The 27,891-nt window shown below is 43.2% G+C and overlaps 1 protein-coding gene across 3 annotated transcripts; it reads left to right on the forward strand.

The window, feature by feature from the left end:
- Positions 1-1,781: 1,781 nt before the first annotated feature.
- On the forward strand, positions 1,782-27,646 carry LOC309363668 (protein SSUH2 homolog). 3 transcript variants are annotated; one of them, XM_081900022.1, is made up of 14 exons: positions 1,870-1,960; positions 4,054-4,112; positions 6,280-6,599; positions 9,127-9,228; positions 10,359-10,440; positions 11,960-12,089; positions 14,683-14,743; positions 15,311-15,435; positions 18,471-18,533; positions 19,013-19,095; positions 19,878-19,970; positions 21,819-21,924; positions 23,645-23,758; positions 25,570-27,646. In XM_081900022.1, exons 4-14 carry the CDS (start codon positions 9,180-9,182, stop codon positions 25,708-25,710), a joined length of 1,047 nt encoding a protein of 348 aa, XP_081756148.1. In that variant the 5' UTR covers positions 1,870-1,960; positions 4,054-4,112; positions 6,280-6,599; positions 9,127-9,179; the 3' UTR covers positions 25,711-27,646. The 3 variants fall into 3 exon arrangements, with proteins under 3 accessions (XP_081756146.1, XP_081756148.1, XP_081756147.1); XM_081900021.1 differs by having other exon boundaries at positions 1,903-1,960; positions 5,830-6,599; XM_081900020.1 differs by lacking the exon at positions 6,280-6,599 and having other exon boundaries at positions 1,782-1,960.
- Positions 27,647-27,891: the final 245 nt, after the last annotated feature.

The following is a 27,891-nucleotide window of genomic DNA, read 5'->3' on the forward strand; positions in this document are numbered from 1 at the left end:
GGGCTGCCATACCACGAGCTAGACACAAAATCTCCCACACCCCTCGCTGTCGTATATAAACACAATTGCATAAGCATAAATATGCACATAGGTAGATGGTTATAGGGCACTGAGCAGCCCATGGCTCCTGGCAGATAGACCCAGTGACTTCCTATCTGAAACACAAAAGCTCTGCTTCCATTGCAAGCAAGGAGAGCACCCTGGGGAAGGGGTCAAGACGCTGCACGGCTTTTGCAGGTGGTCTTGGATCTCCCACTCTTCCCCACCCTCACATTTTATTTTATTTTTTGCCTGCCTGGCAGCTGGGCACACCACAAATCACAGTGCCATGAGAACCTAGGTACAGTATCTTCCTTCTTTATTTGCAGAGGACCCAATCCACATACAGTGGATGGGTCTAGGAAAGCCATTGTTCAGAGAAATCCCTGATAGTGAGAGCCCGGATTTTGTTCCTCCCAGCCTAAATCTGCATCCAAACACATAAATCAGCAGACGCAATTTTTAGGCAGTTGTGTGTCATGGGCTTGTAACTCAAGTCTTTTATGTGCCCAGAGATATCCCTGTTTGCAAGTCTGGCAAACTAAACTCTTTGTTGTTGGTTTTCCCTGCTATGTCTCTATTAGAGAACAGGATTGTTGATTTTGAATAGTTAATTTGTAACACTGCAGCTTTATGAAATGCATTTAGTTGGTCAACCATAAAGCTTCCCTTGGATTCTGAACCATTAGATTTCGAACCATTAAACTCTTTGCTTTGATGGTACCACCAAGGTCACAGCATCACTCTGCCTGGGTCAGCTGACTCCCAGAATCATTCCCTGTCTTCTAGGCCCAGTAAAGCTACACCTAACTTGTTGTTCAGTCTGACCAACTTGTTCCTGGTGTGGAAACACTGCCCAAATCCCTGCTTGCTTCTGTGAACCTTGACCCCTGTCTGTGCCAAGCACTTGCTTCTGGTCCTCTGATATTTGTTCACTATAGGTTCTGGCTCATGTGGACTGCCAGCCCGTTACCGCCAGCCTCAAAACCTGGCTAACTAGGGCCTGACAACAGCTCTTGTGTGACAACAGCTCTTATGTGTCTGAGGTTTTGAACAGCCACAAAATTAATCTGTGTGCACTGGAATGCACACAGGAGTGTGGACACCACCTGTCCGTGCATTTTGCTTTCAGTGGGGTGGATCCAGAGGGACGTCCCTTTTACTGTTTTAGCTACTTACCTGCATCTGGACCCTCCGCTCTGGAATTCAACACCTGTGTGTTTGGGACCACAACACTTACTTCTGGCCTGGCAGCCATCTCCCATGGCTGGAGGAAGCTCCTCAGGATCCAACTCAAAGGATGTACTTTCAGAAGTACATGTGAAATGACAACCCAACCCATATTCTAGCACAGCTTTGAATAAAATACTTCATGAAGCATGACTGATGCTTGGCTGACATTTAACATTTAAAACAACTAGGATTTTAAGAAATAAATATGCATTGCGAAACTAAAAGAGCCCCTTTTGCTCTCAAGATTCAGTATGTGTGTTCTTCCTAAAAGTATTTGGTCAATAATGATGTCACTGGATTTCTATGTGTACAATTGGTTTTTTTTCAGAGCCAGCAACAACATGGAATTAACTGCAAGGCCAGTTAACTTGATCCTGAATCTTCCAAGGTTTTCTATGCCAGTGAAAAAGAGGAACTGCCATTACACAATCAACATCCTGCTTAAAGAAAGTACAATCCAGCCCCCCCTCCCGCCGCTTCTTCTTCAGCGTTATGTAGCAACTGAGCAGCGAGCTGCAATTTGACAGGGGTTCTGCACATGTGTCCTTGTAAACTTCCGACAAACAGACCAACTTCTGCAGAAAGAGAGGCCTTCTGGGAAGCAGGAACTTTCTCTCTCTCTCCCCGCTACCCAGCAAAACAACAACAGCTGCCTTTCAGTAGCGATGGAGAAAGACCTGCTTATGGGGTGAGTTGTTATTTAACAAAAACAATTTTGTTCTACTAAATAAAGCCATATGTGATACACTTTTTTAAAAAAATAAATGTTGAAGACAAATCCGACAGTAACGGCAACAGATGAGGAGGTAAAGAGGACTCATCATTTCCAGTACATTAGTTGGCACTGATAAAATACAATTCACAGTGTATTTCTTAATAAAGTTGCAAGTGGAACCCTATGCCAGATTTTCCTTTTTCTTTTTTCCCCCCATATGCTGGAAATGCTTTTGCTTCCTGGTATAACAGCCTGTTCTGTTCTATTTTCTGTCGATTTGTTTTGTTTTTTCATCATCTGTTACATAGGACAGAGCAAATCCGAGGGAACTGAAACAAAATGCTACAGTCTGGAGTCCTCCTGTTCCGGAATCCAAACACTCCAGACACCCCTTTCCTTTTTTCCTGTCCCTTCCTACCCCCTTCCCCGAGTCAGCGTTCTGTGGCCACTGAGCATGCTCAGTCCTTACTGGACTGGGAGGGTGTTTCCTCGCTGAAGATTTTTTTGTACGTTCAGCCAGCTGATACCTCTCCCTCATATGTGTAGATGGTGTGATTGTGGCTACATAAGAACCACATTTGGGGGATTTCTGATCACTGGTGGTATATATGATAGTATTCAAGCTAAGGAGATGGCTTTCGGTTTCTGTTTCTATTAAGCAATTTTTTTTGTTAATTCAGCAGTGGTTCAGATAAGCAGCAGGTGAATTGGGCAATATGCTGCCATACTTAGACAGCAGGTAGGGGAATGTTGTGGCTGAATGACCCTCCATAGAAAAAAACCAGACCACCTGCATGTAGAGAACTAGATATCAGACATAAGGGTTCTAGCCAGCCTTCTCTCTTAGGCCCCAATGGCACTATATATTGAAAACAGTATCACAGTACTTTAAGCAGCCATGGCTCCCCTCAAAGAATCCTGGGAACTGTAGTTTGCTACAGGTTGTTGGGAGTTGAGGGTTGTTAGGAAACCCCCCTATTCCCCTCACCGTGCTACGATTCCCGGAGTTCCCTGAAAAGTGGGGTCAGCTGTTAAACTGCTCTGGGAATTGTAGTTCTGCCTGGTAGCCCTAACCCCTAGCCTCCGCCCTTGATTGTAACATCAGCGTGGGAAACGGTTTGTGTATTCATATACAGTGGTACCTCAGGTTAAGAACTTAATTCGTTCTGGAGGTCTGTTCTTAACCTGAAACTGTTCTTAACCTGAAGCACCACTTTAGCTAATGGGTCCTCCTGCTGCCGCACCGCCACACGATTTCTGTTCTCATCCTGAAGCAAAGTTCTTAAGCCGAGGTACTATTTCTGGGTTAGTGGAGTCTGTAATCTGAAGCGTCTGTAACTCGGGGTACCACTGTACAGTCAAACCTCAGTTGTTGAACACAATCCGTTCCAGAAGCCCATTAGGCTTCCAAATTATTTGACAGCCAAGGCACGGCTTCCAATTGGCTGCAAGATCTTCTTGCACTCAAGTGGCAGCTGCGCTGGACGTTCAGCTTCCAAAAAACATTAGGAAACTGGAACACTTATTTCTGGGTTTTCGGCGCCCGGGAGCCGAAACGTACAATCACAGAGGCGTCCGGGAAGCGAGGTTTGACTGTACCTGAATGTATGTTGGCTCCTGCAGGATCCAGATCACACCTTCAGAGGGTACTTTAGGGTGCAGGTGCACAGGCTTCTGGGTAGAAGTTGTGTTCTCTGTGAGAAGGTTGTGCTGGGTGTAGGGATAGGGCTACAGATGAAACTCTGTCTCCCCCCCAGCCCCCCCCAGCTCTCTACCCAGGTTGACCATCTGCACAGGCTCAGGAAGTCGGTAATGATTTGTGGTACAATAAGCAATTGTTTTTCTTCACGATGGAAAAATCCATGCCTCCTTATCTGTACATTCAAGGCGTACAGCGCCGTCAGTCACAGGACAGGAATATCCCAAAGGTGCCCTGTCAGTCTGGCATGCTTAACTGCCCTACCTTATAGCCTTGGGGAACAGCTGACTGTCACGTTGAGTCAGAAAGATCCCACTCTTTCAAAAGAAGTTAAGCGACGTTCTTTTGTTTGCCTTCTTTCAAACAGAGGCGGAAATTGTGCAAGTTATGGAAGTGACGGTGTCCTCTCCCCAAAGATTGCACAAGGTAAGGCAAACCTAGAGTTAGCCAGCCCTAGGCTGAGATAAGATCTGAAAACAGTTTCCAAGCAAAATCTACAAGGTGGGCAGGGTATTTACAGTCTCCGAGTTGCTTGTTGTGCAAAACAGATGAGAGAAGAGGCTGGTGGCAGTGCAGCCAACATACACGTATACCTACATTGTATAGGAAAATCACTGAACTTTGTTTGACTTGGGGTATAAGTGGCCGTGAATGGCTGCTGGTGCTTGCTTAATTTCCCCAGGATTTCAGACAGGGGAAATTCCTTTCCTTCACTGGAGATGCCTGGGGCAGAAGAACCTTCATGCAAAATCTACCACAGAGCTATAGCCCAAATATATAAATAATAATATTTTTAAAAATACTATTATTAATTTCATTTATATCTCAGTAGCTATGTTTTATATTTTTAACATGATTGTTCTATAATGTTAAAGGTTAAGGTAAAGGTACCCCTGACAATTAAGTCCTGTCGCAGATGACTCTGGGGTTGCAGCACTCATCTCGCTTTACTGGCCAAGGGAGCCGGCGTTTGTCCGCAGGCAGTTTTTCCGGGTCATGTGGCCAGCATGACTAAGCCGCTTCTGGCGAACCAGAGCAGCGCAAAGAAACACCGTTTACCTTCCCACCGGAGCGGTCCCTATTTATCTACTTGCACTTTGACATGCTTTTGAACTGCTAGGTTGGCAGGAGCAGGAACTGAGTAACGGGAGCTAACCCCGTCGTGGGGATTCGAACTGCTGACCTTCTGATCGGCAATTCCTAGGCTCTGTGGTTTAACCTACAGTGCCACCCGCACCCCTTCTATAATGTTAGTTGGCACTTTTCAGAACAACTTCCTCCTTCTAGCATTCCCCCCACCCCCCAACTTCTATGCCTCTCTCCTAGATTTTGTTTTCCTCATTCACAGACTGTGACAAAATATCAGTGATAGAAATGGCATCCAATATTGCTTGGACAGAAAAGCTCCAATATTGCTTAATTAGATTTGGCTATTTTTTACTATTGCTGCCAAATTATTTTCTAAGAATACAAAAACATTGAATCCATATACTACTCCTTGGTAGTATTGCGCTGAGCATGTTAGTGCAACTTGGTTTGTTTGTTGGACTAACTACAGCTAGAATATGCTACACTTTCTGAGTTTGAATATAATGCCTGCATATAGACCATACATTTAAAATACATGACCTCAAGGATCCTAGAAAATGTAGTTTGCCCCCCATGGAGCTAAAACTCTTAGCACTGTTAACAAACTACAGTTCCCAATATTTTTGGGGTGTGTGTGTTCTGGAGGCCCGTTCGCAACATGAAAAGAGCACAACCCGCAGTGGTGCTTCTGCGTATGCACATGATGTCATTTTACGCGTCTGCGCATGCATGAGCGGCAAAACCCGGAAGTAACCCTTTCCGGTACTTCCAGGTCGCCACAGGACATAACCTGAAAGAACGTAACATGAAGCAAATGTAACATGACGCATGACTTTATATTCAGAACGGAAAGTAGACATTTTCAGTCTTGCTCCCTAATGCACCATGAGAGGGGAGGTTCACTACAACACATTCTTGTAGCAGAAAACCATATGTGAATTGGGACAGACTTTTCCTGTGAAAATCTGACAATTTAAGCATATTCCCCCTGAGAGTTGAAATACATTCATACCTTCAAAATGAGATTCTCACCATTTTGTCTGTCTGCTCTCAGAACAAAATACTTGGATGCATGTGCTATTGCAGAAATGCCCCCTGTTTGCTGTGGATGATGAACAGAAAGCTCCACCTATATTTTCTCAAGCACTTCCTCTAATGCTCTAACCACGTGTGTTGTGAAATGCCACATACTTAATCGGTTCTCCTTCAGAAAGTTCCACTGACACATTCCTCCTCAAGCATTGCACCTTACAAAGCTGTTAAAAGGAGTTTCTGCTCAAATATTTACTCATCCTCTGACGCTGTGAAAAATACTTTGGCCATAGCAGCAATCGGCCTACTCACACTCTCTGGGTTAATGCCTTAGGCTTCTTTGGAAACAAGAGTTTTATTCGAGGAATCTTCCATGCGCAGAACAGAGCTTTTGAGAGGCAGCTGGGACAGAAAAGGCATGCCTGGTATGTGAGACAGAGGAGCTTAAATCCAAACATCTTCTTTTCTTTAGGAATTGTTTAGAGCAAAATTCAGCAGTGGTATCTAGCGTGCTGGAGCTAGACTTCAGAGTTGTTCTGGAGTGCCGCTGGTAAACGGTTCCACACAAATAGGGTGGGAGACTCAGAGCTGATTAAGACTGAACCTTCCATTTGAAATCAAAGTAAGGAAACGAAAACAAAACCGAGAGAGCTGGGGATATTCACCTAGTGCTCCTTTTAGCAACAGTAGCTTGTGCAAAACAGAAAAAGGGATATCCTAACTGGTGTGAACTAGACAGGCACTGAAATAAAGGAAAGAATCATCAACTCCATAACACATCCAGAAGCTTATGTAAGTAAGAATAACATTCTCTAGCATGTTTCCTTTTCTTCTGTATGTTTTGAGCTTCACAATTAAGTTCCCCCCTACAGAGGCCTTGAAAAAGTAAGTCAAACCTGGTGTTTCTGTATGTAAACTGTGTGTGAGAGAGATGGGAGGGAGAGATTTTATTTACTAACAACACAATCCTTTACTGTATGTCTACTCAGGAATAAGTCTCATTCAGTTCAGTGGGGCTTGATGCCAAATAAGTGTGTATACGATTGCAGCCAAACAAATTAGGGTTCGGCATAAGCTGTCTGACTATAATGGAATCATGCTCATTTCAAGGACATGACTTTGATTCAGGGAGCTGACAGTATGTTCCATTTGATTAAAATAGAAAATCTTCACATCACACCAATATCTGTATATTATTTTCCAAAAATGAGTGGTGTTCGGACTTATGCATCAATTGAAACAACTGCCTTTGACTTCATTTTAACCTCTACCATTCTGCTCCAGTATGTTCTATGGACTATCTAATCCATATCTATCTTCCGATCAATCTCTTGATTGTTCAGCACAGGAATTTAATAACTGTATTCACAGTCAGGATCAATCCAGTATACTGTTACCCAGGGCTTTTTTCAGGGGGAACTCACAGGAACTCAGTTCTGGCACCTCTCAGGTGGGTGCCATTGCCATTCTAAGAGAACGAGGGAGGTGTTCATGGTGAATTCCAGGACCTCTTTTTCTAGAAAATAGCACTGTTGTTACCTGTGGTTGGTGTTCAAAGGGATTGTAGGCGTTCCCAAGACTGCATGATTTAAGAAAGTGTATGGTGTTGAACAAAGTTTAGTAATTGACTTGGCAGGCACTATTTTTTCATTGTTCCATTTCAATAGCACTGTCCATTTAAAATAATTCTATAGAGGTTTTTTTTCCTGAACCTTCCTTCATCCTCACAAATTAGGCGATTATTTTTCTCCATTTTACAAACTGAGAATTTTCAGATAAAAAGGGATTTTCTTGTAGCTGGTTGAGTTGACAGTCCGTTTTCGAGATCCAAGTCCAACACATCACCTGTTGGAAAACACTGGACTTACAATGCCAGCAGTAAAAATCTTTGCACTGTGTCTAGCACATGCACTTAAGAAGGGAGACGAGTTCTTGAAATGTTGGGCCCTACAGATGATATTTTACAGGTGCATTCAGGATGATTTGTGCTCATGATGCTTTGGGGGCTGGTCACACACACTCATGTATTCGAGCTGATTTTTGCCTTCAAAATTTTCAGGACAGTCTCATGGTATGAATAGCTATCCATGCATCGTCAGTAGCTTCCAGCAGAGATCCCAAAACTTTTAACACCAGAAATATTTCATGGCAACGTGCCAAGCTGAAGTTGCTTCTTCATGATGCAGTCATTCCCACATACATCCTGTTGATGCTTTTTGTGTGTGTATGTGTGGAACTGAACACAGCTTAAGCGCGGCCATCAGAGCCTGAGCATTAAAAATACAAGAGCAATAGTGTGGTGTTGGCATGGCGCCATAGTGCAAATAGCCCACTCTCTTTTGTTGCTTGGCTTGCGTCAGGAGCGTAAAGAAGAAGCTTTGTGGCTGGCTGAGCCTGTTAGGGTTTTGTTTTGCAGTAAGGGGAGGTAGGTATGTGTGTTTGTGTGAGTGAGTGTGTGTATTAGTGTGGGTAGAGAAGCAACTGAGGAGTGGGGAACAGGTAGAACGTTCCCTCCATCTCTCCCTCCGCCGTACCCTCCAGCATCTTTGTCCAGCTGCTGGGTGCATCGAGGGAGGCATCAAAAACAGGATTTCCTGCTGCAGGCAAAGGAGAAGGGCAGCAGCACATCTGCCACCAATGGAGGACTGTGCAAAAGAGCAGGGTGGCAAGGCATCACAGCACAACTAACCTCTATTGTTGAAAATAAGAGGAAGGAGGGCAATAACAATTTGAAAGGAACCAAAGGAAGCTAGTGCACACTGCACGATGTGGAAGTACTGAAGAACAATTATTTAATGGGAGGAGCAGCAGATGTCCAGTACCAAACCATCACCAACCCAGACTTTGGAACTCCTTCCCTAGAGAAGCTAGACTGGCTCCCTCCTTGCTGAAGATGCCTTTGTGCTAATGGGCTTTTGGGAACTGACTGCTTTTAATGAAAGGGCTGGTGCTGCGCTATTTTTACTGTAATCATTTGTGTGTGTATACACACACACACACACCAATACAAATGATTACAGTACACATATACATATATATATATATATATATATATATATATATGTGTGTGTGTTTAATTGTTTTATTGATGGGTTTTTCCTATGTTTTTAGCAGTTCTTATTTTTATCTCTAAGGTGCCTCGAGTCGCTTCAGAGAAAAAGCCAGAGTATAAATAAATAAGTTAATAATAATAATAATAATAATAATAATAATAATAATAATAATAATAACTTGTTGATACATACACTTGCAAAAAGAAACCCATCTGGAGGAACCTTCTGTGAATTACCCTGTTCTGTATTATCTTTCTGTGTTTTAGGTGCATCTTGTAATTCATCTCTCTGGGAAGGAGCCTCTGCCCCTCCTTGTGAGATGATGGACAACAGCCCTGTGGATGAAAAGGAAACTGTTGCAGATGCTGGTGAGTTGACATTTACATGAGTCCAAGCTACTAGAGGCTTCCTTCAAAAAATGGAAGTCTTGTCCAAATGGAGAGAACAAAAAGGAACACAAACTTTGGCAAAAGAAAAGTGCAAGCAGACAGTAAGAGATACAGTAGTACCTCGGGTTACATACACTTCAGGTTACAGACTCTGCTAACCCAGAAATATTACCTCGGGTTAAGAACTTTGCTTCAGGATGAGAACAGAAATCGTGCTCTGGTGGCGCAGCGGCAGCAGGAGGCCCCATTTTCTAAAGTGGTGCTTCAGGTTAAGAACAGTTTCAGGTTAAAAATGGACCTCCAGAACGAATTAAGTACATAACCCGAGGTACCACTATACTAAAAAAGAATTTGAGGACTATATTGCTAAAAAATATTAAGGCTGACAAAAAAGTAATTATTTAAATATATTAGCAAGAGACCATCTAGGAAGATGGTTAGATCCTTGGATGACAAGGGAATCAAAGGAATGCCAAAGGAGAATAAGGAGATTGCGGAGAAGCTGAATTAAGTATTTGCACCTGTCTTCACAATGGAAGATATAGGGCAAATCCCAGTGCCTGAACTAACTTTTGCAGGAGAGGAGTCTGAGGAACTGAGGCTGATAATGGTGATGAGAGAGGAAGTTCTAGGCCTAATAAACAAAATAAGAACTGACAAATCACCAGGTCTGCACTCACAATCAATATATTTAGGAGCAAAACAACCAAAAGCTAGTTTTACAAAGATTGTTTACAATTGCTGACAGAAGACAAAGGGGATGATGACATCCTCTCGGGACACTGTCTGCTCCAGTGTTCTGTGGACCATCTTGAATCATTATCTCCTTAACACCACTCTACTCCTGAAGTTGCTTTATTGGAAGCCACTACAGAAAAAGCACTCCCACCAACTGTGCCTTGGAAAGCAATAGCGCATGTCGGGCTGGGGGGTGGGCACTGATCTTACTGGACAGGGAAATTTTCGTAAAAATATACAGTCTTTCAAGTAGTTTGGCCCAAGCTGCTTCAAACTTTTAAGGTAATAACCAGCACCTCAAATTGTACCTAGGAAACAAATTAATTGGAAAGGACAGACATTACAAACATATCTTTTTTATTCCATTGCAGAGAACCGGTCCATTTCTGATATACCTGCTCACATGTCCTGTGAAGAATATGAGGGACTCCCTCCATATCTAAGAGAGGGAAAGTAAGACATTTCTTTAATCATTGTTTCTGGGTGTTGTTACTTGTGATTGTTAAAATTGGGTGGAATCTTGACTGGAAAAGACCTGGAGAGCTTCAGCCAACCAGTGTAGACCAGGGCCAAAAAGCCAATGCAATTCTGGGCTGCATCAATAGGAGTATAGCATCTAGATCAAGCGAAGTAATAGTGCCACTGTATTCTGCTCTGGTCAGACCTCACCTGGAGTACTGTGTCCAGTTCTGAGCACCACAGTTCAAGAAGGACACTGACAAACTGGAACGTGTCCCGAGGAGGGCAACCAAAATGGTCAAAGGCCTGGAAACGATGCCTTATGAGGAACGGCTAAGGGAGCTGGGCATGTTTAGCCTGGAGAAGAGGAGGTTAAGGGGTGATATGATAGCCATGTTCAAATATATAAAAGGATGTCACATAGAGGAGGGAGAAAGGTTGTTTTCTGCTGCTCCAGAGAAGCGGACACGGAGCAATGGATCCAAACTACAAGAAAGAAGATTCCACCTAAACATTAGGAAGAACTTCCTGACAGTAAGAGCTGTTTGACAGTGGAATTTGCTGCCAAGGAGTGTGGTGGAGTCTCCTTCTTTGGAGGTCTTTAAGCAGAGGCTTGACAACCATATGTCAGGAGTGCTCTGATGGTGTTTCCTGCTTGGCAGGGGGTTGGACTCGATGGCCCTTGTGGTCTCTTCCAACTCTATGATTCTATGATTCTAGGGATAATCAATGTGGTGCTTCTAGATTTTGTTGGACTACAAGTCTGACCATTAACCCATACTGATTGGTGTTGATGGGAGTTGCAGTTTAACAACACCTGAAAGGCACCTCTGGTGTAAAGGTAAAGGTAAAGGACCCCTGGACGGTTAAGTCCAGTCAAAGGCAACTATGGGGTTGTGGCGCTTATCTCGCTTTCAGACTGAGGGAGTCAGTGTTTGTCCACAGACAGCCTTCTGGGTTATGTGGCCAGCATGACTAAACTGCTTCTGGCACAACAGGACACTGTGACGTTTACCTTCCCGCCACAGCGATACCTATCTATCTACTTGCACTAGCATGCTTTTGAACTACTAAGTTGAACTAGCATGCTTTTGAACTACTAAGGAGCTGGGACAGAGCAAAGGGAGCTCACCCCGTCACAGGGATTCAAACTGCCGACTTTCTGATCGGCAAGCCCAAGAGGGACAATACTGAGCTAGATAGACCAATGCCCTCACAGCAATCACTATTGAAAAGGGTTGACTGTGTGTTACCACCTTCATGTTGCTATTAATTTTACCTGCCCTTCAACCTAAGGTCTGAAGGTGGGTTCACAACATTAAAACACAATATTATAAACAGTTTAAAACAGCTTACAATCGCAGAAATAACGTGGGCCCCAAAATACACATCCTAAGTGTCCAAAGCAGCCCTTGAAATTGTTCCAATTTTGTTAACGTTCAGGCATTTTTAAGGCTATAAAGTTATCTAGCAAGTACTACAAACTGAAACATGTCTTGATTTCCTTTCCCAGTGTCCTCTTTGCTTCTGAGCAAGATGTTAAAGAAGCCTTCCTACAGTACGCAGCCAGTAAGCGTTGCTATAGCACAGCCCCTGCAAAGCAAATGAAAGTCCAGAATCTCACTCCTCTCAACATATACAGAGTATGTACCATAGTAGTATAAAGCGAAGTGACCATTCCTGAAAATCAGGCTTTGTGAGCTTCAAGCCAGAGGTTTAGCTCAGCTGCTCTCAGTTTTTTCCCTAGGAGCCACTCAGGTCAAGATAACTGAACGTTCAGGTTCCCCAACATCACATCACTTTGCATTTCCCTGTGTTTTCAGTATGTCCCATGACTGTCAGGTATAGGAAATGTTCTTGGAAAAACGCAGGTATCTTTTTAGTTGGGAACCAATAGTTAATTCTTAAAGAGGGATTAGCTGCCATGAGAAGTCTATGCAATGGCTGTGTTCTAGCTACTTGTTGGAGGCAGTTTGTCTCTGAATTTCAGTTCCTGGGAACAAGTGGGGAGAAGACAGCTGTAGCACTCAGGTCCTGTTTTGGGGCATCCCATTGGTATCTGGCTGACCATGATGACAACAAAATGCTGGACTAGGTGGGGCATTACCTTAATCTGGCAGGTCTCTTCTTATGTTCTTATGCGTTCTTAAAAACCTTTACTCCTCATCGTTAAAATGCCAGAGTATGCATATAACAGCCAGTGGTGCTGCGAGAGTTATTTCCAAAAGATGTGGTTATTACTTAAAAAAAGAAAAAGAAAAGAGCCACACTTTTTGATTTAGTTGTTATGTTGAAATTACACCAAATTCTGAGAACGAAGATGTAAGTAGTATCTAAATCTAGAAAGGTGTCAGAGTGGCAACTCAGGAGAGCCAAGGCACGTGTCTTGAAATCCCTTCTCCTTAATTCTGTGTGTACAACCTACAGTTGCACAGTATGTTAATGGTTTGCTTTCTGGTGTAGGGACCCAAGTTTGGCATGTCAACTTGCGGTGGGACTTGGCATGGATGAATTCTGCCAGTTTTTATTTCTGTCTGCCTCTCATTTTCCAAACTTAAATTCAGTTTGCCACAGTCCCATATTAGTTTGCAGTTTATTTATTTATTTTAAACAGAATTTCCTTGTGGAAATTCTCCACCATTTCACCTAATTATACCTATTTCTGTAAGCGATTTTGCATAAAACAATGCTTTTTAAAATGTATGTTATTCCACCTACATATACATTTTAAAATGCACACTTTCTTGTTGCGTATACATTTTTGGTACACATTTTTGTGTTGGAGAACTGCATTGCAAAATTTGGAGAATTTCAAAGAATAGTTCCATTTTTGTTTCTGCGAGTACAGGTTAGGTAGGTTGTGCTAAAATGAGAATGGAAGAAGATCACATTTCTTTCCATCTCTAGGGAGGGACTGGAGAGGGACAACAGCTTAGCAGCAAAAGGTCCCTTATGGAATGGAATTTCCCTTATCTATTCTTCAAATGTTGTAACACAGTTCATGCCATATGCATGAATACAGAATTAACTCCCACTGACTTCTGCAGGACTTACTTGCAAGTCACCATGTATAAGATTGCAACCTAAATGTATCAAAATATATTATTTAAATGCATAGGGTTTTTTTGAGGAGATAAATATTTTTAAATGTAGTATGCATTTAAATATATCTATGTATACTGAGGAAAAATGCATATTTGGGGGGGAAATTCTTTTTTAATTCCCCCCTCCAAAAATAATAATAATGCAGAAGTGGAATAGAAGAGGATTATGAATAAAAACATGCAAAAGCAATAGGGACCAGAAATAGATAGCTTAATCCATTCCTAGCAAGTAGACAGCTTGGGTTAGGACTAGGTGGACAATACATAGGCCTCTTTCATTCTGTGCATGCTTAGAGGCGTTATTTCACAAAGTCTGGGGCTTAGGCTCAGGGCTGAAAATAGATTCTGGCTGTGAGCACTTGTGCAATTTAAGTACAGGGCAAGCACCATCTATAGACCTTTCCCTCTTTTGCCAGAATATAAAATTGTCACAAGTTTGGCTGTGTGAACTGCTGTGTGTGTAGGCTTTCAACCAGATAACTGAATGGGTGGTGAGAGAATTTAACAAAAGAACATTAATGTTCATGCATGGTTGGAAATCTCTCCATGCTGCCTTGAGAAGGTGACACCCTTCAGTTCATGAAGAGAAACACTTGTTGCTGTTTGAATCCAAAGAGAAGAGCTGGGTGTTTGAAGCTGAAGTGTGCTGGACTGGAGAAAGCCCAGGACCTTGATGGTCTCCATACAATTGTTTTCTGGGAATCTGATTGAGTATTTTTATAGGACCCTTTCTGCTTCTATAAACACTTTCTTTTCTTTTTCAAATTACTTCTCATACAAAATGGTTGTGGTTAAAGGATGAGCTGTGGGTTGACAAGCCAAAGCTCAATAATTTACACTGCTGCTCTTAATTCCAGATGTGTGAGGGGTGGTTGTAGTTATTTAATGGTGAAGGAAAGTATTTGTACAAACTCAGAAGTTGGTCTAATCTCTTCACGGTTGAATCTTTAAATATATGAAGAACAGAGCTGCACCCTGTTGAGCTCTGGCTAAGATCAATTGAGAAGCCAGCTCTCCATGCGACACTTCTCATTTGCAGGTTTTGTTTCTCAAAAAGAACCATTTCAAGTCCACTTCCACATACCCTTATGTTATAATTTTGATAGGTGTTTTTTTCTCCTCCTGTCCTCAGTATCGTCTGGAAACTTTCACTGAAATGAGAGACACCCATGTGGCCAGTGAGCTTTATGATGGTGAGTCGCACATGAAAGAGAAGATATACCATTCTGGTATCTGTATAGATCAGCCTTCCCTTTTTTGTGGCCCTCCAGATGTTTTGGATTCCAACTCCCATCATCCCTTACCATTGGCTGTGCTAGCTGGGATTGATAGGAACTGGAATCCAACAAGATCTGGAAGGTACAAGGTTGGGAGACGCTAGTATACATGAAAAATGGGTTTAAAGGTGTTGTTCAGCTATGACATCCATCGGCCCCAGCAAGCTTTGACAGTGGTCAAGGATGATTTGCGTTGTAGTTCATCAACAACTGGAGTGCACCATGTTGGTTTCTCCTGCTCTAGGGCCTCTCAAGGGAGAAAACCATAATATTTACTTGTCCTATTGTATTGTTCTGCTGAAAAACATTTAACCAGTACCGATGATTCAGGAAAAGCTGCTCTTCTGGTTGAAAAATCCTAGAATATTTACCCACTTTGAGACAAACATTAGTATTGGCAGGTCATTTGTCAACCTGTCATTTTGCCATTGAAGGTGGGGTACATCATTCTTACTAATTTTATGGTGGCTTCTGTTCTTCCAGGTGGATTTGTAGACTCCTTTGCTGTTGGAATGCCACCTCTCCCATGGGATATAGCAGTGGATGAACCTCCTTTGTTTACGGACTGTGAAATGCATATTCCAGTGCCCCATTCGTACTCAGTAGAGGTAAGAAATCAACAAGCCATTGGCTGCTCTACACAGGAGTTCAGTGGGGTTTACAATGCAACCCTGTGCATGTTTCCTCCGAAGTAAGACCCACCGTGTTCAATAGGGCTTATTTCTGTGAGTCTCCCTGAAAGGCAGGCAGCAAATAGAACAAGATGGAGAAGAATGCATGGTATTACGGCCTTGTTGACATTTTCCACCAAGGGAGACCTGAGGCTTTTCTGCGCTGTAGGTGAAATGTCCTGCTGCCGCCTCTGTGATGTGAGGGTGCAAATTCTGTAAGGCCTTCTCCCTGAGTGTGTGTAGAGTCTCCCCTGCTGGGCAGGGGGCATCCTTTTCAGATCCTGACTCCCACCCAAGCAGTGGTGCTTCCCATCAGCTCTTCCCTTCAGGAGACAGGAGGGGAGGTGTTCCACAGAGCATTCCCACTGGTCACTCTCTGCCCCTAGAGGCTGGGGAAACCTGCGGTGAAGCTGAGCAGTGGAGCAGTCCCCCTTGTGGGGTGACGCCTGAGGTGGCTGCCTGACCCTGCCTCATGGGCAGGCCAGCTCTGCTTTCTGCCTTACTGGTTCTTCAAGACTAAAGCCATGTATGCAATCAGTGGTTGAATTGAACTCAGGTTTCCTGATCTATTCATCTTGAACTGATGGGTCAGGGCCCACTACTGGGTCAGAACTTACTGAAATTACAGCAGCACCGTAGAAAATACATCATAAAAAGTAAAATAAAATAGAATTGAGAAATTCAAAGTGCTTTTGGCTTAACTTAGCACAAGTTGCACCCCTTCTGAAACCAGTTACTTTAAATACTCTGAAACAAACAGCGTCCCCCAGCCTGGTATTAATTGCTTCTTCCCGCAGTTTATGATCTTGGCAGAGAGCATTGTTTTTACTGCAAGATAATATATTAGTGGAGAAAGTTTTTTCTTTTTTTTTAACATATGGGGATTTGGCAGGGAGTATTTTCCCCCCTTTGGTTTATATAGTCTGGTATGTGTATTTCATTTCAAATGGGCAAGTTGCCATGAAAAACTGATTTGTATCCACCCAGAAGAACAAAGCATGGATATTTTTTTACACAGGGTGTGTGGTTTCTTTTAAAGCGGGTGCAAAAACAAAAAACAAAACTATTTAGGTGGTCTCTCCATGCTAAAATCCAATATTCTAGGTACATCCTCTAAGTGGGCTGTAAGTCCAAGTGAAATCAATGTATCTTAAGCTGGTGCTGAAGTGCAAATCTACCATTTAAGTTCAATGGAAAGTAAGTGAGTTCTTAATAACATTATGGGAATGACACCTTACGCCTCACTTCAATAGGTTTCTCCATGCTGAGGAAACTGGAAATCTTTGAGTACTTAATTCAATCTGAATCATGCCCTGCCACTCTCATTGCTCCTAACAATTGCTTTTATTATAGCATTGCTGGTCCATGTCATTTCTTTTAATGTGGAAAGTGGAAACCAAAGGTTGATATCAAGAAACAGAAGTGCCAGATTTAAGTGAGAACAGACTACTGCAAGCTGCTTTGGGGGTTCTCCCCCTTTTATTACACCTTTAAATAAAGCCACCTGTCAGGGAACTGCCATCAGAGCAAGAAACGGAGTCAGGGCTACCCAGCGATGCCGGAGAGGGGATGAGCAGGGGGGAAGGATTTCAGCGTAACACCCATAGAGAAGAGAGGGAGATGGAGGAATTGGTGACAGGGCTCCAAGACCCTTCCCCCGAAACTAGTGGAGAGAGCGCTGGGACGCCCCTGCATTCCCCTTACTTGCGCAGACGCGTTCCGCGCAGAGAACATAGGAGGAGACTCGGGGTCAAACAGCTTTTATGCTGGAAGAGGTTCAAGAAACGCCCACTCTCGGATTCTGCAAGTGACTAACAGGTCACGGAGGGCGAGCTCCGACCCTAAGCATGGTTGGGCAAGCAAACTAACTGAACTGAAGTAAGGTTACGCACCAGTAACCCCATCACAACCATTACACCACCTATAGGATGTCTTGCTAAAATGAGAACATAACATTCAACAAGTTGACTGTAGTTTAGGGATTTCTATCATAAAAAGAGAAAAGATTTTGGGTTGATTCAAGCATAGACTTTTTCATAGATAGTAGAATATACAGTGGTGCCTCGCAAGACGAAATTAATTCGTTCCGCAAGTCTTTTCGTCTTGCGAAGCATGGTTTCCCATAGGAATGCATTAAAAATCAATTAATGCGTTCCTATGGAAACCGCCTTCAGACCAGGTCCGGGGACAGTCTGTCCCCCGACCTCTTCTGAAGGCCGGCGGGGGGCGAAAGTCTTTGCTCCCCCCTGCCTGCCTTCCCGGGAGAGCGAAAAACGCAACGCTGAAGGCAGCGCTGCGTTTTCCGCTCTCCCGGGAAGGCAGGCAGGGGGGAGCAAAGACTTTTGCCCCCCGCCCGCCTTCATAAGAGGTCCTGGACCTCTTCTGAAGGCTGGCGGGGGGCAAAAGTGTTTGCTCCCCCCGCCTGCCTTCAAAAGCCGTCCGGGATAGCGGGAAGCGCTTCCCTGCTATCCCGGACCGCTTTTAAAATGCTGGCGGTGGGGAGCAAAACCTTTCGCCCCCGCCGGCCTTCCTGGACCTCTTCTGAAGTCCGGAGGGGGGGGAAAGGCTTTGCTCCCCACCGCCAGCATTTAAAAGAGGTCCCTGGAGATTTCCCTATGGGCTTTCGTCTTGCGAAGCAAGCCCATAGGGAAAATCGTCTAGCGAAGCGACGCAAAAACCGAAAAACCCTTTCGTTTTGCGGGTTTTTCGTTTTGCGAGGCATTCGTCTTGCGGGGCACCACTGTATATATATGGTTATAGAGGGAGACTACTCCTCCCTGTCTGCTTTCCCCAAACTTCTGCATTGCAGATGTTTCGTTTTGCCATTTTTTTACTTATGTGCTTGCTTTTTATCCTGTGTTTTATTCTGTGAACCGCGCTGAGATCATATGACGAAGGGCAGCTTAAATGAATGAATGAATAAGTTTCCCAAATCATTTTCAGTTATACTTCATTCCTTGCTTTGATTTCAGGACTGTCCAAACTGCAAAAGACGTGGTGAAACTATGTGTCAGCCTTGTAAAGGAACTGGCAAGGTATTGTATGATGGAAACATTCCCAAATTTCTTTTCTGAAATTTCTGGGGGTTTTTTTGCAATTGATATTTACTTTCAATTCAAAACGTAAAAGAACGGTTTTTTATTTAAATTATATGAATAATGTGTTTGCTGGAAACCACAGGAAATGAGAGTTTTCTCATGCTCTGGTCCTGCTTTGGGTTTCCCAAAGGCATCTGGTTTTCCACTCTCAAAAGAGGATATTGAACTAGATGGACCACTGGTCTGATACAGTAGGCTCTTCTTATGCAACATGCCCAGCTTGAAGAGAGTGGAACCCTGAACAGTAGCACTCACTGGGGGATACACTGCAACATTTGGTTGCAGGCACACTTGTTGCATTCTGTTTGTAGGTAAAATCACAACCTACTTAACGTGGCAAATGTGCACTCAACTCTCCAAATGGAAAGAGTGAGTTTCAAACATGCCTGATTATTTTGTTTTGTCCTTTAATGTAGAAAAAGTGTTCGGCTTGTGGTGGGACTGGTTCACAGGAGGACAGCAATATCTGTTCGTGGTGCGCAGGTTCAGGAAAGAATCGGTAAGTGAATAAGTGGTAAGTTACACCACTTGCCTCAGGGACGTGGGTGGCACTGTGGGTTAAACCACAGAGCCTAGGGCTTGCTGATCAGAAGGTCGGCGGTTCGAATCCCCACGACGGGGTTAGCTCCCGTTGCTCGGTCCCTGCTCCTGCCAACCTAGCAGTTCGAAAGCACATCAAAGTGCAAGTAGATAAATAGGTACCGCTCTGGCGGTAAGGTAAATGGCGTTTCCATGCGCTGCCCTGGTTCGCCAGAAGTGGCTTAGTCATGCTGGCCACATGACCCGGAAGCTGTATTCCAGCTCCCGTTGCCAATAAAGCGAGATGAGCTCTGCAACCCCAGAGTTGGCCACAACTGGACCTAATGGTCAGGGGTCCCTTTATGTTTACCTTTACACCACTTGTAGTAAGTTGCATGGCAGGAGATTATTGAGTTGGCTCATCCCCTCCCCCATTATTTCAGCAAGGGGAATTTGTGATCAATTCTTATTTGGGGGGGGGGGACATGCAGTGTTCTCAGCACTCTCTGCCTCATTCACCTCCCCTGTGATCATCTGTATCAACGTGCCCATTTTACAGCAGCGGCACTGAAACCAGAAAACCATACTGAAAGTCTTAGCGTTGGTCCATAGTAAGGATGAAATTGTTAAAAACTATTCAATTTAGAAAAATCTAGCCATATGCAGAGTAAAGAATTATATTGCTTCTAAATGTTATGTATGTGCACATTTCCTATTTCCCATTTTTGTGTGTGTCTGTTTTCCCACCTTCCTCTTCCACAGTTGCTTCAATTGCCGTGGCAATGGCTGGCTGAAGTGTTACCGCTGCAATGGGAGCGGTGTCTTGCTATTTCATACCGAACTTACGATAACTTGGTAAGTTGAAAAGCCAAAGGAAGAAGAGTTCCATGAAGGTGTGCTCTTGCTACAACCCTTGAACATTTTCGAGTGATCCCTTGGCATGGTATTAGCAGAGATCATCACCGAGTAGGAATCTTTACAACGGCTTTATATGGAATCTGGCCATTACTCTATCTAGTTCAGTATTGTCTGCATTGACTGTCAGTGGCTCTCCAGGGTTTCAAACACAGGTCTCTCCTTGAGATGCCAGGGATTGACCCTGACGCCTTCTGCATGCAAGGCAGCTGCACTGCCACAGAGCCGTGGCCCATCCCTACTTTCTGCAGCTTTTGCTATATTAAGCGTTATGCTAGGAATGCCCAGTGTACATCAACAGAGAACATCAATTGACACTTCTTTCCTTTTTTCACCATGCAGACTGCTGGACTTGAAATCCAAGAAAGTTACCAGGCTGTTTTGTTGTTATTTTTTTACTAGCTTCTTACTAGGCTTTTTAAAATTGCCAAGTGGGCTTGCCTAGAAGGGACGGGTCTCTCCATCGCTTGCCCACCAGCCCACTTGGTTTCCCCGCTGGTCTTCCTCTACAGCCAGCAGGGAAGGAAATTGGGCTGGTAGATGAGTAACAGGGAGCTCCATCCCTTTCCTGCCAGACCCACAATATTTCCTTGATGGCCATGGAGCAAGATGCTTCACTTTATCCTAAGCCAGGGTTAAAACCAAGTGGGCTGGAGAGTCAAGATGATCCGTCCTACTTCATCTCCCTCACCTGCAGGCCCTGTCAGAATTCCAGAGAGGCCCAGGTCACTTTCAGGACACCAAACCATAATAAAAACACTAGTTTTTATTGTGGCTTCCCCCCCAAATAATCAGCTGAGCTGAGAGAACATGTTTATCCATGGTCTAATCTTGTGCTGTGAGAACCTCTCTCTCTCTCTAACGTTATGTAATAACGTGTGTGTGTGTGTGTGTATATATGTAAAAATGGAAATAATAATTTTATAATTGATTTTATTAAGCTCTAAAAATGACAAAATCTACATCAGTAAACAATTTTGTGTCTTTTTCCAAATCACAATTCATATTTGCAGCTCTGAGCTGAGTGTGCCACATTATGGTCTGAGGCTCATAAAAAAAACACCTGTGCATCAAATGCCAAAAAATTGCATTGCCAGAATTGTTGAGCCCCCCACCCCACCCCCCACTCGGATGTCCGGGAATTTCTGGACGTATGGCAACCCTACCAAAAGATTAACTAGTGTATAAATCAGAGGCTCTCTTTGTGTTTAAGGCTCAGGGGAAATGGCCTCATGCTACCATCTTCTGATTGGCCCTGCTCACTTGCATCTAATTTCTTGGCTAGAGACCAGACAAATAGTTAAATACAAGGCTATTCTAGTGGTCCATGAATTTTTCCCATAGCAATGCTAGTAGAGTGAACAAAAAAACCTCCAAATGACTGAGCAACCAAGTCACACACAGACCAGTCTCTCGCTCTCCCCCGCCCCCCGCCACTTTCATCTCACCTCATCATAAATCACTGGAGCCAAAATTCCTTGCTAAGCAAAACACATTTTCCGAGTCATCCAAAAGCAATGTGGGAAATTGTGGTATCAGGATACAAGCGAAGCCTTCATTCAGATTGCAGTTATACACAATTACCTAGAACTAAGTTTCACTGAAATCAGTCAGGCTTACTTTGGGAAGACATGCAGGTTTGACGTATTAATTTATCTTTTCAGTGCTGTCTAGGAGCTGGATGTTGTGAGGTCAGCACTGTTAGGCTTTGCCCAGCCTACTTTGTCCTTGAATGTGTGCCTGAAAAAGAAAGCAAATGTGTCTTCTTCGTTTCTGTTTTCTCAACAGGAAGAACAATGTTTTAGAACATGTAGCAGACAAGAATTCTGGCTTCCCAGTTCACCATTTGCAAGATGTGACTGGGAAAGAAATTGTTAGTGATGAAGGTTCCTTGGTAAGCCACATTCAACCAAATAACCTGGGGGCATGGGTGCTGTTTTTCTTTTGTGGGGTGTGGATATATTCGGGATGTGGGACAAATTCAATTCAGTTCACATTTAAACTTTCTGAAATAATCCGTGAACCAAAACACAGCCCTCCTTCAAAACCTTCACTTCTCTAAAAGTTGCAGTGCAGTTCTATAGTCACATAATGGATGTGCTATAGTGCATATACTAAACATAGGGATGTGGGTGGCGCTGTGGTCTAAACTACAGAGCTTCTTGGGCTTGTTGATCGGAAGCTTGGCAGTTGGAATCCCTGAGACGTTCGAAAGCGTGCCAGTGCAAGTAGATAAATAGGTACCGCTGTGGCGGGAAGATAAACGGCGTTTCTGTGGGCTCTGGCACTCGTCCTCTGTGTGCCAATAGCGGTTTAGTCATGCTGGCCACATAACCCGGAAAACTGGCTGTGGACAAACGCCAGCTCCCTCAGCCTGAAAGTGAGATGAGTGCCGCAACCGTCCTTTACCTTTACCTTTACCTTTTTACCATACCAAACATAATGCATATACTAAACATTTTTTGAAAGTTATGGAAACACTTTAAATAGGAGCTTAAATACAAGCTCCAGGTAAGCAGTTAAATGTGTGTTTATCAAAACTATAAGATGAGAAGGATTTGCTTTTTTAATAGGAAATATTGATGGGAATTTCCTATGTTGACATTTTTTATTTTATTTTTTGTTATCCCATGCAAAGGAAGAGTATTTGGGCTGGTTTTGGTGTTTATATGCCCTATACTCAGGGGTTTTTTCCCCAGCCAGAACTTGCCAGAACTCAGTTCCAGCGCCTCTCGAGTGGATTCTGGCACCTCTCATGTGGGTGTCATTGCCATTCTAAAAGAACAAATGAAGTGTTCATGGCCATCTCAGTTCTACTATATGCAGATGATGTGGGCCTAAAAACAAAAGTGGGCCTAAAAAGATTGATGAGGGCAATCACAGGATACTGCCAGAAAGAACAACTGACTGTGAATTTGAGTGCTATATTGAAAGGGAATTTTCAATGTGCGTTTTCCTCAGCTCACAATGGCAGGAGAAGCAGCACCTGTTAAATTTCCCACTTATACAGAAGTATTTGGTGCAGCAAAACCCTGTATTCTGTCAGTGGCAGATTTGGGTACGATGGTGCCTTGTACAACACCAAAATTTGTCCCCCTTCATCCTCGTGCTGCCTTCCCAAAGGCAGGGAAGCAAGTCACTGTGCTTTGAGAAGGAAGCATGAGGGGTTGGCAGGGTCCTAGAGCCCTCCTACCTCCTTTGGGAAAGAGACAGGAAGATTCTAGGACTCTATCAGAGCCCAACACCACCTTCCCAAAGCCAAGCGACTTGGGTTTTCAGAAGGTGCCCCCTCAACTCAGCACAGCCCTAAATCCACCCTGCTTCTATACTGTATTCCATGCAGACAAGCAAGGAGTATTAAAGAGCCCAAGGACATCCTTGGGCCAATCATAAAAATTCAAGGAAGGTGCAAAGCAGTGTCTGTGAGGGGTGTGGCACTGGGAAGAGCCCCATGGGTCAGACAGAGAGGCCCTGAGGGCTGACTTTTGACCCCTGGACCCGAGGTTCCTCATCTCTGTCCCAAAACAACAACGCCACCACTTTGGGGTTTTTCTTGGGATTTTAACAATATTTTACAAATGTGAATATAGCAGTGTATTTTATTTGTTCTCTAGGTATTTCCCATAGTTGATTTCCCAGAGCCATTAGTTGAGGACTATTCCCGAGCATTCATTGCGCAACACAATATGCAGTTTACCTCAGAAGGATTGCACAGAGTCCTGAGGCAGGTAGGTGGAAAATGGAATCAATGGATACCTGTAATAAAGGATTAGGGTTTGTTTCTTGTCCGTAACTTGGCATAACTTCTTATTCTTTTTCTTCTACTATGTCATTATTATTTATTAAATGTCTTACCCAACCTTCACCAGCAGGTCCCAGGGAGGGGATACAACAATTTAAAAATCAGAATAAGAAATAGTTAAAACGAATTACAGTCACAGGAATAGAGTGAGTCTTGAAAACACATGTGTCGTGTGTCAAAGGCCAGGGTGAAGAGGTGAATCTTCAGCATGCATCAGAAGCTATGCAATGAAGGTGCCAGATACACCTCTGTGAGGAGGGAATTCCACAACCTAGGAGATGCCACACAGAATGCCCTCTCCCAGGTCACACACCTTTACTGAACTTCTGAGGGAGAGATGTAACTTTAACTTAGAGGGGTAGACTCTCAACAATATTTTTGCTGGCTATACCAGATCCCAATACTTTTTAGGAAAGTTAAAAGGGAAGTTGTATGCTGGTGAAATGTATGGTGACTGCAAATAGGGAATGCTTTTTTTTTATCCTCTGCCTTCGTAAAACAAAAAGGGGGAAATGTTGCAGCATTCGAGGAACTTCAGTAATAGTTGTAAGGTAGATATACAAAATTAGATATATTAAGAATAAGTTTAATTATGATAAAAGTGTGTATTGGCAATAAGTATTATGAAATCGAAATATGGAATACACGGGAGGTTGGGTCTTTAGTGTTAAGACCAATATATGTTCTAATGTTTGCTAAGAAAATTATGTGTCTATAGTTATTCCTGTGTGTAATTTAGAATTTGTGTTTTTTTCTTTTTTCTTGTTGTATCAATAAAAAAAAATCTTTTTTTAAAAAAAGGGGGGGAGGAAAGGAAGGCACCTGTGAGAACCAATAGGCAGATGTTCCAAAACAAAAGGAAATAGTTTTTCACATAATGCTTTTCTGAAATTCCTTCCTTGTGATGTATGTATCAATAAGGTCAAAATTGTCACGGCCATGAACAGTTGCACAATAGGCTTGTCAGTGAATGTAATTTCATGTGAAGTCATATGAGTTTCAACTCATTACCACAAGCTGGGGGATGAACAATGGAGTCATTCAATAACTATTCCACAGCATACTAGAACTATGGGTATTACAGTGTTACACAAATGATGACCCTCCAAACTGAATCCAACCCATGAGCTGAATATCAGATAGTTCGCCATGAGTTTTGCTGCCTGTGTGGAATGCTCAACTCTTGGCTATTTCGAGATACAGGGTGCTAAAGTGAACCAGATGAGTAATCTCTTACCTGGCACAGGAGATATTAAATATTTTCTTCCTTTAGCTAACAAAGGGGAACTATTTGTGGGTCAACACATTGGTGTCTTGTGGGAGCTCTTCTTTAAAGACAGAAAGGCAGGGCATAAAAGTTCTTCTCAAGAAACAGAGTTGAGCTCAGGTCTGGCAAAGACATTTTGCTGCCTGAAGCAAAAGGCAAGATGGAACATCTTCCCTATTCAATGTGTACAAGCCAATTGTACTGACAGCTGAATCTTACTACAAAACCAGAAATGGGATGGCATCCTCCACAGCTAATTTAGGTCTCTGAGAACAGGCCATATGGCATACAAACTGTGGCTTCCAACACAGGGGAATGTCTGGTGTTCAGGGGGGCTTAGAAGGAGCAGCCAAGGGACTGCTACCACTGCTGCTCAGCATCTGCCACCTGAGGGAGTTTAATGGTAGGGCCGGCCCTGTTTGCTCTTTGGAGCAGGTTTTTCAGTAAATTATATATCTCTTTTTTTCCAGAAACAAACAGTTGAGTTGGTGCCACTCACAAAGGTTGACTATGAATGGAAAGAGAGAGTCTATTCCTTCTACATCTTTGGCAATGAGAATAAAGTATATACCAAAGACTATCCAGCAAAGTGCTGCTGCTCCATCATGTGACACGAGGACTGTTTTGGCGGCATTCAGCAACACAGCTGCTCCCTGTTATTTGTTCTTCACAGCAACTTGCAGATTTTTATTTTATTATTTGCTGAAGGACATTTTCTGTATGATATTTAGGGATTCAGCCATAGTTCAGCACGGTCAAAGTTGATTGTGGGTGCTATACACCGGACATTTGTCTCTAATACATGAATGCATTGGCTGTGCTTTTCAATTAGGGAGATGAAGGAAACGATTTGTTCTAATGTACGAAAGAGGATTCAATGCATTTGCTTTCTTGTGGTTGTGCATTAGGATGCCTCAAGCTAAGCATCCTGTAAACTTCTTGTGGAAGTATAAGCAGTTCAGAATGAAATATATTCCAGTACTGGGCATCATATTGTACAAATCTCTGCAGCGATTTGCATTCCTCCTCTTAACTAAGAAGGTCAGGTGAGGGATTGATGGACAGATTTTTCATTTGTCTCCTATACTAGAGCAGATCCCCTCTCCCTGCCATTTCAGTATCTGACTGTGCCACATTTAGCAAAGTCTATAGCAAGGTCAGAGAAGCTGTGGCCCACCAGGCATTGCTGGATTACAACCCCCACCATCCCTTACCATTGGCCATGCTTGCTTGGAACTGGTCCAGGAGCTCCTCAAGGATCACAGATTCTCCATGCCTGATCTGAAGGATCATAGCTGTAGCTCTGATGTTATTGTAAACATAGAACTCAATGAGAAAATATTTTGAAATCTGAGTCTTAGCTGTGAGCAAATGTCCCAGTACCTGGTGCTCAACAACCTCTGTGTTTAAGTACCAGTATTAAGGCAACTAGCATCTACAGTGGTACTTCGGGTTACATTATGTAATTCTACCTGAAGAAATATCAGGATCACCCCAGAGAAGAATTAGTGTGAGTCTGCAGGATGAAACTTTTTTTTATTTAAGAACACATCTCAAGTGGTGTAATACATTTAAGCAACCCTTTGGATTTTGTTTCTGTTTTTAAATTAACTTACATCATTGCGTGGAAAATGACTAAGTAAAAAACTGATCAGATTTGCTGGAATGCTATGCTATAGGGGAATAATGAGCAAGTCTCCTAATGGTGGGTTTCTCTCCTGTCCTAATACTTGCACAAAACCATGTGGTATAGCAGTCAGAATGCTGGACTTAGTCCAAGGAAACCCACATTGAAATTTCCACTGAACCATGATGCTCATTAGTTCACAATGGGTTAATTACTAAGAAAAACAACAACACTATTATAGCTATGTCTGCCAATTTTCCTGCTCTTACACATTTAAGGAACATATGACATACAGACGTTAGTCAAGTGAAGCTACTCCCAGCATGATGTGAAACTAAGTGATGCAGGAAAACCTTTGTCCACCTGGGACCAGAATATCCCAGAGTATCCATCTCCTCCTTATCTTTCTGCTGCTCTGTGAATCAGCCAGAAAAGTCATTCCCTTGTCAGAGGCCTTCCTCCATGTCCTCTTGCCACCTGGGCAGGGGAGTTGAATAGAGAAAGCACCTTCTACGCTGTGGCCCCCAAACCGTGGAAGAGCCTCCCTAGGGAGACACACCTAGAGCCATCCAGATTGTCTGCGAGTTAAATAACATGGCATCTGATCTCATAGAAAGCCCATTCAGGCCAGCCATTGATGCTTTTAGCTCCATATTGTCTCTTCCCTGCCAGCCAGGATGTCAGACAAGAGTCTTTCGTAGCCCTACCTGGAGACGCCAGGAACTGAACCTGGGACTTTTTGCATGCAAAGTGTGCACTCTACCACCTCTCTTACCATGTTTTTAACTGCTGCTATTTTAATAATTTCACTGTTTTGTCTTATTTGCAATTTTCATTTTAACTTTTGAGTTGCCTTTGGATAGTTTCTGTCAGAGGCCATATATATATATATATATTTGTAATAAATAACATAAATCAAAGTTCTGCCTGCTTAATTTCTTTGGGGATGATGTTATTGGCAAAGAAGCCAGACCAAAATAAAAATGTGTTTATTTAATTGTAGCTCACTGGGATTTGATAATAAATTCCAGCACGGATGAAATGCTTTGGAGTCCTGTCCTTGCCTTAGGACTACTTAAGCCTGTATAATAATACAATAATACAGTTCTGCAGCATCGTTGTGTCCTGTCACAGTGGTGCTACACTGTGAATAAGCGTATCGGAC

Source organism: Podarcis melisellensis, assembly GCF_964234715.1.
Source record: "Podarcis melisellensis genome assembly, chromosome: 2".
Classification (NCBI taxonomy): domain Eukaryota; kingdom Metazoa; phylum Chordata; class Lepidosauria; order Squamata; family Lacertidae; genus Podarcis; species Podarcis melisellensis.